The 12,008-nt window shown below is 41.1% G+C and overlaps 1 protein-coding gene across 9 annotated transcripts in view; it reads left to right on the forward strand.

Moving 5' to 3' along the window:
- Window positions 1–1,178: 1,178 nt before the first annotated feature.
- Window positions 1,179–12,008, forward strand: part of CFAP47 (cilia and flagella associated protein 47) — a 302,084-nt gene continuing 291,254 nt past the window's right edge. For all 9 annotated transcript variants that reach the window (XR_014579256.1, XM_083823100.1, XM_083823104.1 and 6 more), the window contains exons 1-4: window positions 1,179–1,757; window positions 4,755–4,906; window positions 9,408–9,523; window positions 11,139–11,277. Coding sequence is in view for 8 of the 9 variants with exons in the window: in XM_083823100.1 (XP_083679226.1) it covers window positions 1,596–1,757; window positions 4,755–4,906; window positions 9,408–9,523; window positions 11,139–11,277 (569 nt within the window). In the remaining variant the exon portion in view is untranslated. The remainder of the gene's footprint in view (window positions 1,758–4,754; window positions 4,907–9,407; window positions 9,524–11,138; window positions 11,278–12,008) is intronic.

Below are 12,008 nucleotides of genomic sequence, written 5' to 3' on the forward strand. Positions count from 1 at the left end.
ATTTTTACATCTCTCAGATTGGATTCAAGAGTAGAGACCTCCTAAAATTCTGCAAAGTTCCAAATACATTTTTCTTCCCTAGGCAGAAACACAGTACTGCCTACAGAAGGAATGGATCACTTACTGAACACACAGGTAGGTAGCTCAGCTCAACCACAAACGCACTTTCACTCCCCTTCCTCAAAGGAAAATGGAGAGAAAATATGATGAAAAGGCCTCAAGGACTGAGCTAAGGACAGGGATATCACTAAACAAGTATTGTCACAGGCAAACCCAACTCAGCATAGGGAGATTAGAGAAATTTTTTGACTATTACCAGAAAGCTAGATCAGTGAGACACAAACAACAACAACAAAACTAAAACCACCTTGCCCCTCTTCCACCTCCTCCCCCCAGAGCAGTGCAGGGGAATGGGGGAATGGGAGTCGAGGTCTGTCCCCAACACTTCATCTCTCTGCCACTCTTTCACGGTCCCTCCCTGCCCCTGCTCCACGCGGGGTCCCTCCCACGGGATGCCGTCCTTCCCGAGCTGAGCCTGCGGGGGCTGCCCACAGGCAGCAGCTCTTCCAGCACTGCTCCCACACGGCTCCGTACCACGGGGTCCGTCCATCCCCCAGGAGCAAACTGCTCCAGCACGGGTCCCCCACGGGCGGGCGGCAGCTCCCCCCAGACCCCCTGCTCCTGCGTGGGCTCCTCTCCACGGGCTGCAGCTCCGGCCCGGGGCCTGCTCCTGCGGGGGCTCTCCATGGGCCGCAGCCTCCTCCAGGCCACATCCACCTGCTCCACGTGGGCTCCTCCACGGGCTGCAGCGTGGAGATCTGCTCCGTGTGGGACCCATGGGCTGCAGGGGGACAGCCTGCTCCACCGGGGGCCTCTCCCTGCACAGGCCGCAGGGGAACTGCTGCTGCCTGCCTGGAGCACCTCCTGCCCTCCTGCTGCACTCACCTGGGGGGCTGCGGGGCTGCAGGGCTCAGTCTCACTCCTCTCTCTCCCCCAGCTGCTGTTCCCCAGCAGGTTTTTGCCCTGTCTTAAATATGCTCTCACAGAGGCGCAAACAATATCGCTTATTGGCCTGGCTCTGGCCACTGGCGGGGCCCTTATCTAACATGGGGCACCTTCTGGATTCTTCTCGCAGAAGCACCCCCCCCCCCCCCCCCACACCAAAACCTTGTCATGTAAACCCACTACAAGTAGCCGTCCCATAGAACTCCCTTCAGATTCCTTTATTTTACTTGAAGTCCTTGTAATGTCGTACTGCCGTTCTTTCTTCACTGATCCACAGCTGGGTAGCTGTCACTTGAATTTTTAAGGATCTCACACTTAACATCTACAATAGGAATAGCTCGAGTCCCCCTGCGCTTTCAGGGGTTGATGTAACCCGAGGCAAAACCTTTGGCGTTAATCACGACTGAGGTTTGAGGTTTTGCGTGCGTGCTGCTCCCCCTCCTCTCCTCAGCCGCGTCGAAGCCAAGAGCCGCACGGGCCGCTGCCTGCCCAAGCGCTGGCTTCGCGCCGGCCTCACCGCGCGCCCTGCACCGACCAGCGCTCCGCGTCCGCCGCTTAACGACCGTCTCCAGGCAGCGGCGGCGGCCGCCATGCCGGGCGGGCGGCGGGACGTGCTGGGGGTGCGCATCGCCCCGGCCCTGCTGCGCTTCGGGGCCGCGCTGCCGGGGCGCCGCTACCGCGCCGCGCTCAGCGTCCGCAACCTGCGCGCCGGGAGCTGCCGCCTCCGGCTGCTGCCGCCGCGCCGGCCCCAGGTGAGGGGCGGGAGGGGAGCGGAGCGGCCGCGGGGGGCCGCCCGCCTCGCAGCCCCGGGCTGTCGCCGGCCAGCCGTCGGCGCGGTGCCTCTGCGGCTCCGCCGGCGCGGCTGGGTGCGGGGAGAGCCTCGGGGGGACCCGCCCGGGGCCCCTTGCGCTCCTCGGGTTCAACCCCCCCATGAAAGCGTGTCACTGTGTTTAAAGTAGCTGGGTAACTGGACGAACGGGAAGGGAGAGGAGACAGCTCCTGGAGCCCAAGTTGTCTGAGTTACGCCCCGTGACGGATCCGGAGGAGGCAGCCGGTGTCCTGGTTCACCTGTTGCTCCTCGTGAGGAAGGCTGGGTGTCGTTCTGGTAACGCCTGGGAAGCGACCTCGGGCAGGGCTTCCCGTGGGGCTGCTCAGCTGAAGCCCGAAAGTCAGAGTGAAACGGACTCGAGCCTCCCCCGTTCAGTGTCTTCCGGGGACCGTGAGCAATCCGCGGGCTAACTTGTTTGTTAAACCCATCCCTCCAACAGAAGTGATTTAGCTTTCTCGTGTGTCATAGTGTATCAAGTTCTGCATGGTAACAGCTCCCACTTGACTTTGCTGCCTGGCTTTGCACTTTCCGGAAACGTAACCCTGCAAGCAGCAGGTGTTTTCCTTGTTGTTTTGAGGAGGGCGCTGCAGAAATGGGCCGTCTTGCTGTGGTGTGAACACCAAATCTGTGAGGTGTTCCAGATCAGCTGCAGGTCACAGCTTTTGCAATTGTTTCTGCCAGGACTTCCATAGTACTGATGGTAGCTTGATATTTCTGTATTGTACTCGTGTAAGTTTTCTGAGGGCAGTCCGTTCGCAGCGCTTGCTCGTGGAAGGCTTTCTCTGGAAAGGGATTTTTATTTTATTTTTTTCTCGTGATGGCATGATTCTGTATTCGCCTGATTAGTTCTGGAAATTGCAATGCCAGCCTTTTTCAATCTTTCCACTTCTAACCAGGTTAGCTCTTGGGAGGCAACCTGTGTGGGCTCTGTAAAACCCAGCTGTGGTTAGTAGCTTTATATTGGTCCTTCATCCAACTACCTTTTTTATCCGCTAATTACCTCAGAATTAGGACCAAAGTGTTGGGCTGGCATTGGGGTTGAACAGAAGCAGATGTTGCTTTGCGATCATAGCAACTAGAGCCATGAGGCAGCACTTTCCAAGTTAGTCATCAATGTAACTGTGAGACGATTCAGATACCTTGGATACTTTCACTCTCCCTATAATCAGCCTTTGTTTATAAGGGGAAGAGTTGTGAAGACGACATGCATTTTATCCCTTCCTAAATTTTGGAAAGTACGTGATGTTGACAGCCTAATTTTTATGACACTGTCAGTGAAGCATTTTGGGATGAGTTGGGAGCTGTTGAGAGTGCTTCATTTGGTAGGGCTGTGCTTATTCTCGGTTTTGTTAGTTTTCATCAGCCTTGTCAATTTCTCACGTGCTTCAGAAGTGGAAGGGCGCTGTCAGTTTTAGAAGAGAAAATGTTACTCGATCATAATTTATGAGGATGGTGACTGTGAGCAAAAAAATAAAAAAAGTATCTCCTGACTTAGTCTGAATATTTTCATGCCAGTGTGCATGAGATGCCCAATGTGAGAGCTAGGGGACAAGACTCCACTTTAGGTGTGTAGTTCCAGGAGCTTCTGTTGTGCTGCTCTTTCATTCCCAGACCTGGTGCTGCTCTCTGTGAGTAGGTGGCTCTGAAATGGGTGACTCGGTGGTAAGTTTTCTGAAGCGTTCCATTTGTAGAGTGTGAGAACTGAAAATTAGCTGAGCTGCCACAGTGCACAGCTGAAAAATGCATTTCAAGGAATTCAGCTCACAGAGCAGTTTTCTGTAGGTTTCATTAAAAAATTGTTATTCCAAAATATTAATTTTCCCTTATACAGAATGAATATGCACGGCTGTTAATTCATTTTAGAGAAGTCTTTGCACACTTCAAAATCAAAGCATGATTACTGGCTGCCATTTCAAAATCAGCCCCATAATCTTGATGCATATTACATAACACATTTCCTTTAGTTGAGTATTTATACTGCTAGGGAAATTTTAAAGGAATCAACAAGTTGTAAATTGCCTTTACATATTCCAAGTGAAGATAGTTCAGAAGACTTCAAGAATACTGGGATGACTGTTTCAGAAATAAACATTTATTAAACTGGACATACACAGCAGAAGCCTGTTATGCATAGAGTGACGTGAGTTGTAAGGATACCGAGGCATCGGAGAATCTCTTGATCTTGCTACGAAGCTTTCTTAGGAACGTGGTAGCTGTGGGATTCTTTCTACATGCTTGTAGGTTGCTCATGTGTCCTCTGCTCAAGGAAAGACGTGGTGGTGCTGGATATTATCAGATGCATACAGACAGCAACAAATCCAGACTACTTTTTTTTTTTTTTTTGAGGGAGGAGAAAAGTACTTTGCATCAGCTGCTTCTGTTCTTTTCCTTTCATGCTTCAGCCTCCCTCCCCCTCCACCCAAAGAATTAGAGGTTCATGGGCCATGGGCCCTTCAGGAAGATTTTTTCAATGTATAGTGATACTTTCATTTGAATTCAGCTGAGTGTAGGTCAGGTCTACAGACTATTCTTAGGCTGTTTTGGACTGAGATTTAATCCTTCTTGCTTTCTCAGATACTGAAAAGATTCTGTATGAAGTAGTATCTGACCTTATCTTATGGTGCTTCAGAGGGTTTATGGCAACAGCAGCAAAAGCTAGAGCTCTCTTGAAAGGATTACAAACAGTATTTTGTCAACTCATCAAATTACATTAAAGCGTTGATTTAGTATTCTTTCTGCCTTTCTGTTTTACTGTAAAAAGGAAAAAGGAAAAACAACATCAATATAAATAAGTAGGAAGAAGAATTTCTTCATTCTTTAAATCAATCTGTGTTACTCTGAAAAATGAACCATATATATATGTTTTTCAATCTTAAAAATGAAAAATTGATTAAATATTTGGGGTTTTTTTGCACTGCAGTTTAAACTGATTGTGGAAAATCCAGAAAAGCCTGTTGCACCTGGACTTCAAGTCAAAGCTGTTGTAGAATATTATCCTGAGAGTGAGGAAGATCTCGAAGACAGACTACTTCTTTTAATAGAAGAAGATGTAGTTGATATCCCCCTGCTTGGGTATGGAGGTCAAAAGTTCATATTTTGCTGTTACTGTTTTCAGTTTAATCTTGTGGAAAATTTGCTAACACCTGTCACATATGGCTACATAACTAAGCTATCAACTGTAATGAAAATGAATAGCAAGTTTCTTTACAATTTTTTTTTCCTATAACAGTACACAGGTAAGAAGACAATTGGGATGGTGGTGCTCCAAGATCCTATAGAGGCTTTGAGTTCTTGTTTTTGCTTTACTCTATATTGATTGTGATAATGCTGATGACTTCTAATTCTACACCAGCATTAGACAAGTTGACATTTATTTTTAATCTTTTTTTGTCCTTATTGCACCACTTATAATGATAATAATAATAAAAAACCTAAACAAGCAAAAACCAAACATACTGTTCGTATTCAATTGGGATTATAGTGAAGAACAGTTTGTTTAATTCTAAAGATATGGTTTATGTCACACGTGCAAGTATCATTTCATCAGTCCATGTGTTTTTGTGTGCATGCCTATGTGTCTAAACATATATGTCGTGTATTGTATATAATCTGTATATTGGTTGGAAAAGGTAAGCTTCTAAATAATACTTCATCAGACTTAGGCTAGATATTTATCTGAGGATGAGGATTTGGGATGGAATTGTTCTGGAAGACCTTTCTCTCCCTTGTCTATAAAGAAAAAACAGAATGACAACAGGTCCAGCTCTCAGGTGCCTAAGTTAGGATAGGTGAATCCCCTCTCTACATAAACTAATGCAAATCATAGTTTTCATGAAAATCTCAACATTAGAAATTCCGTTTACAGGTGGAAAGGAATTTCCCTGGAGACTATTCGATATGAGTTGTTTTAAAAAATAAAACAAATCCACAAACTTCTTATGCTAGCCTGAAATGCATAAGGTTTTGCCTTCAGATGGGCACTACTTGCTCTGTCATTTTATTTATCTGTTATGTTGTGATCTTTTTTCCCTGATTTGCTTTTTCTCTTTTCATCTTAAAAGCACCTTATTTTAGTTGCATACTTTTTGCTTCCTGGGCTAGCAGTTCCTTAGCCACAGGTCAAATGTCATGTTCATACTACTGTTATCAGCCTTAATATTAGAATACCCTGAGATCAAATGAAATAAGTTGGTATTGTTACAATATTATTGTTATTGCTAACTTCTTATCAAGTTTAATAATTAAGTTTTATTATTATTTATATTGTTAATTTATTATATAGTTATTGTTGACTGCTTTGGACAGATTTCACTTTGGACAATAAAGCTACTGGCAATTCCTTTCTGGAAAGGACTTCCAGTAGAGAGCTAAGTATTTAAAATCCTTGTGTTTAATATTCTTTTGCAGGGGAAAAAATAATAGGGTATAACTGATTATTAGCTTTCTGTGTAAAAAACAAAACTAAATATACTTAATACTTTTAAATCAGTCCTCTCCCAAATCAGTTTTGTCATGCATGCCTGTTGTTTACAGATAGATGATAGTTATTGCACTGAAGGGTCACTAAATACCAAACATATTTTCCTTTACAGAGTTTTGAATATGCCATTTATCATTTAGAGAAAATAATATAGGTAGTATAAGAACTCGTTGGTTGAAAAGTATTAGTCAAAAGCTTTTTTTTTTTTTTTTCAACATAAAGTTATCACTATGAAATGTGCACAGAAGTCTTTAATTTGATGGAATACACTAAAAATATTTTAAAGGAAATATTTGCATGTTCTGTTTTGGAGGGTCCCAGTGTTGTGTCCTGTCCTCTTTTTCCCTCCAACTGGAATTAGTATAATTTATTAATATATTATTTTTATTAGTTGTATAATTCCAGTATGTTTGTTCTTCCTAATTAAATTTTTACCTTTTTTTTTACGTTTTAAATAACATTTTATTGTTTCTGCTGAGATATCATCAATAATTTAATATGCATTCATCCTATTTTTCCTGAAGTGTCAAGTTGACATACATAATTTGATTTTTTTAAGGATATACTTAGATTTATGTCTGTGTTGTATGCATTTTTTTGACATGTGCAGAATTATCAGCCACAGATTTTGGCCGGTTCAAATATAGTGTTTATTTCTATTTTCTAGGGTGCATGACTCTAAGACTGTGTACTGGCAGTACTTGCACAAAAAGTACTTGTGCATCTAACAAACAGAATTACATTTTAAAGTATGTGAAAGCTAGTTCAGAAATTTCATAAACCCAAGATATGTTATGGTATAGAAAATATTTGGAAGTTGTTGATATTATTTAGACTGGCCTCTTTAAATGTCTGCCACTTCTCTTACCTGTTCACTTATTTTCAGTTTTCCATCTTTGGAATTGTTGTTTTTCACCTTTTATTTCAGTATGGATTACTGCATACGTACAAATGTGTAATTCTCTATGAACTTGTAGAAAACCTGAGTCTGCATGTTTTGCCCGTGGAATCTTATTGAAAGAAAAGTTCACGGCCAGTTTAGGAGAAAAGCATGAAGAGATTTATCCTTTTTGCCAACAATTTGTGCAATTCCTTCGATCACATCTGCTGTTCATTTTAAGATAATCATTAGTCTGGGAAGCGATTCACTGAGAATGTAGGAAAAGCTTGTTTCCCATACAACATCAGACTGCAGTAACTTTTAACTTATTTTTGTAACTACTTATTTGGTTAAAAATATCACCAAAATAATTTTATTTCCATTGTTCTTTAGTGAAAATTAATAGTGAAATTAATATCATAGTTGTTTGAAATGCAAATGAAATACCTTTTACGTGTCTGCCTGGCACACGTGACTAGCTCAGTGGTTAACCGTATTGATTTGTCACTCATGTATTTCCTATCAGTTTTGGAGACCACACAGTGCACTTAGTGTATCTTGATAGCGCCATGGACTCTTGATGTGCTCAGTAATAACAGATGTAATGAATTAATTTAGTAAATATTTAGTAAAATTTAGTAAATATTTGATAGCAATAGAAAATATTTATACTCAAGATTTGGGATTGTTTCAATCAAACCAGAGAGTTATGGGTTGATTTTTAGTGTGTCTGTGTGTGTAAATGATTCGCTGAAACTCCACATCCTTGCTTTTTCTTTGAAGTATATTAATTAGGGTTTGTTTGTTTTAACAAAATGTTTAGAAAATGTTTGAAATTAGACATTTCCAGGCTAACTTCCATCTTGAAGAGAGAGGGGGAGACGGAGAAGCCACAAAATAACCCCACCCTATGTTTAAATAATAACATTAGTGTAAAAAAAGTATATCTCTTAACTCTTCTCTCTCTCTTTTGTGGAAGGATCACTATCTACTAGGAATTGCCATTAGAATTTATTCTTATTCCTGTCTACTTGGGTAGTTATATATTTGGGACTTGAGTAGAAAGATACTTAGTTTCATATTTCTTATGAAAATTCTTGGAAGAATGTCTAAATGATTGGTACGTGTCAGGTCTTCAAAATAGTTTTAATTGTGCTCTGATCTTGACAGCAGTTTCCTGGTGCATTTTTTTTCCTGGTGCCCCCCCAGTTTAAACCATGCCTTTGAGGAATTCAATATTTTTTTTTGCATTACAATAAATTATTAAATAGGATTAAAACCAAGTTATTGTCCAAGAGGAAGTTCATTTGTTTCATTTTGATCCCCCCCAATGTCCTTTCCTTCCCACCACCTCCCACTTGCTTGCTCCTGCCTGTACTTTGTGAAAGAGCTTTTATGGGTAGGGTCCACCCAGCTTGGCCAAGGAGGCTGTCTTCCTTCTGTTCGTCTTCGGTACAGCACTTAGTACGGACCACGAGATGCAATTGCTCCTGCATGTTCCTATTTTTGGTTAAGAGGAGATGGACGTCTATGCCCATGTAAAATCCTAATTCATTTTGAACACAATTTTACATGATGTCAAACGTGGGCTTGTATTAGAAATAGGGGCCTTCACGAGTTTGCTGAAGCAAGTAGTAGCTTTTCATTAAGTCTAAGCAGTACCCAATCCAGTGGTCATGCTTGCTGAGGCTCTCAAATAAGTAACAGAAAGAACTTGTGTCATTATACGCTTCCTATGTTTTAACGAGTTCTGCTGAAGCCATGTGAAGTATCTATAAAACAAGAAGACTGTAAATTGAAATTGGTGTGCATGTTTTTTCCCTGCTTTTAGTTCAGGCAGCTGACAATGAAATATAGGGAATGTTAACTTTGGTGATACAACCAACTCAATACAGTGAACACTTTTCTAGTAAACTATTTAAAGTACATTGTATGACAATAAAGTATTTAGAGTTAAATAAAAATGTCTATATTCCATTTTGACTAATTGTTTGAGGATAACTTTCTTTTAAAGTTACAGTCATTAGTTATTAAATTAAATGGCTTTTGTGTCCTCTATGTGTGTTGTACTACTGGAGTGAGTTGCATAAACATTAGTAGGAGGACTAGAAGAAAAGCAGAACTCTTCCAACGTGGTGCTTAATCAAATTTGTTTAAAAATGCAAATGTATTTTCAACTTTGGGGAGAATATAACCATGCCTTCTCTCTGCAGATTAATTCCACGCTGCTATCTGGAAACTGAGTCTGAGATTAATTTTGGTACAGTGACTGCAAACAGTAAAGTAATTAGTAAAGAGATTAGTATTACTAACCATGGATCATCATCAGGTGAATATTAAATGTGCATTGAATTATGAAAATATTTATTTTCTTGGGAAATGTATTTTTTGGTGAGTTAACACCTCAGTGACTAAGTAGGAATTAACTGAAGTTCTGAGTTACGCATATTATGAGTATTACAGCTAAAGGTTCTTGTATTGAGTTTATGTGGCAAGGTTTTGGTAGTGGGGGGCTGCAGGAGTTGCCTCTGAGCAGAGCCCAGCAGCTGCCCCATGTCAGGCCAGAGCCAGTGCCAACTGCTCCAAAAGGGACCTGCTGCTGGCCAGAGCCGAGCCAGGGAGTGATACTGGGTGGGACTCTGGGAGAGCAGAGTTAAGGAAGGGGAAAAACGCCATGCAACAGCAGCTGGGAGAGAGGAGTGAGAACATGTGAGGGAACCAGCCCTGCAGACCCATATGCCTTTTTTCCAACAGATTTTCTCCCCCTCTTTCTTCTGAGGAGGGGGAGTGAGAGAGCTGTGTGGTGGTGCTGAGCTACCTACCTATGTGTTTTGTAAGTGATCCATTCCTTCTGTAGGCAGTACTGTGTTTCTGCCTAGGGAAGAAAAATGTATTTGGAACTTTGCAGAATTTTAGGAGATCTCTACTCTTGAATCCAATCTGAGAGATGTAAAAATAACAGCTGATCATTATCTTAGTTGATCACTGGTTGCAGATGCATTTATAACTTGCACAATGTGAAACTTTTCACATTGTATAGGAACTAGTTCTAAACTGCTGCATGACACATGAAGGCTGCATGATGGAGTTTTGCAGTATTGGCCACATGCAAAATTAGAATTAAAGCAGTAGTTAACGAAGAATTTATCGAGGGCAGACAAAGGTAGAGCTGCTCAATCTGTGTGTGTAGTCTCTGAATCAGAACCCAGCAGGTTGTACTGGCAGGCATCATATAAACTACACCAGCAGAAGTGCTGTATGCAGCCTGTGAATCGAGGCATTTCGTATCTCGTGCTAAAAGTATGAGTACTTTGTTCCTGCTTGTGATGTCATGTTAGAGATCAGCTGTTGTTTGAGGTAAAACAGTGTGTTTCCTGCAACATTTGAAACAATTGCTTGCTACCTATAATGACAAAAAATTAGTGCTGCTGGTGAAATACACACTTAGTAATCTTTTCACATTTAAAAAATGTTTGTATGACAGAGAAAGATTAACTGTTCTCCTCTGCAATGAATTGGGTAGTGTATGAATCAAGTCATGAAAAGTATTGCTATTTGCAGGTAATAGATCACTCTTTGGATTTGCGAAATTTCTAGACTGTGGCTGCCTAGAGCTGTGCATAAAATATTCCAAAATTTATAAAAATGTTACTTATAGTGGCTTTGTGATACAATCAGTTCTGTTTGGAATGTAAGTACCTTTCCTGTTACGGTGAGGACTTGCACAGTTGCATTGGATACGTGGATGTTTTATTTCAAAAATCCTGGGAAGAATCCTGTACTCTGTTAGAAATAGTTTTGAAAAAGGTTGACTTTGTTTCCTGTTTCCATAAGAAAATGTACTGCTTGTAAATGCCTGCTTTATGTCATTTGTGAATCCAAATGTTTTATAGGAAAATATCAATCTACAACTTCTAAGTTGTGTAATGTATTATTCCTTTTAGGTACATTTAAGATATCATATGATGGGGTTGTCTTGCTTAACATAGAACCTACCAGTGGAGTGGTGGAGCCTGATTCTTTAAAGGTGGTTAAAGTGGATATCTGTACAGATGTCCCAAGAGTCATCAAAGAAGTGATAAAGTGAGTGAGTATGGCTGATGGAATCCAGGTCTATACATTTTTTAAAGTTAACTCTAAAGATTTTACTACGAATTTGTTTGCTATATATATATATAAAGCTCCCAAGTGTCAATTCCTGTCTTCAACACTTATTTTCATTAAATGAATTTGATGTTTATATTATCTCCATGGAACAGCGATGCACAGGTGGTGTACCTGGCTGGTTTGTTTTTTTAGAATTTTCTTATAAGTTGTAATTACATGGCATGTGAGCACATCTTTGTGTGCTGCTAACCAAGAGCTTCTGCATCTTCTACATGCTGTGTTCTGTACCTTCCACACCACTGATTTTTTCCAGCCTTCTGTAGTTTTGCTTTTTCTTTTGGTTGGATGTGTTTCACTAGTCTCAGAAACGTTATGATGTCCATTGGTGTATCTTATTTTCAACAGAAGGAATCTATTCAAAAACATTACCTCTTTCAAGAATAAACTATTTTTGAGTTCCCACCTTGTCTTCTTTCAAATTCTAAATATAGACTTTTTAGGCAGTGTCAGAATTTGGAGTTAATACAAATCTGGAAAGTCCTTTTCAATCCTATATTCTTCTACTAGCAAAAAGGGTATGTGTGTTATTTTTTCCTGTTCTGTTTCGTTATGGTATTTAAATTAAGAAGATCTTTGACTTAAAGTTGAGCTCTTATTCCTGTTCTTGCATTTTGTAGCCTATTGGAAAAAGAAATTAAATGAAAAGA

The sequence above is a fragment of the Anser anser genome (assembly GCF_964211835.1).
Source record: "Anser anser genome assembly, chromosome: 1".
Taxonomy (NCBI): domain Eukaryota; kingdom Metazoa; phylum Chordata; class Aves; order Anseriformes; family Anatidae; genus Anser; species Anser anser.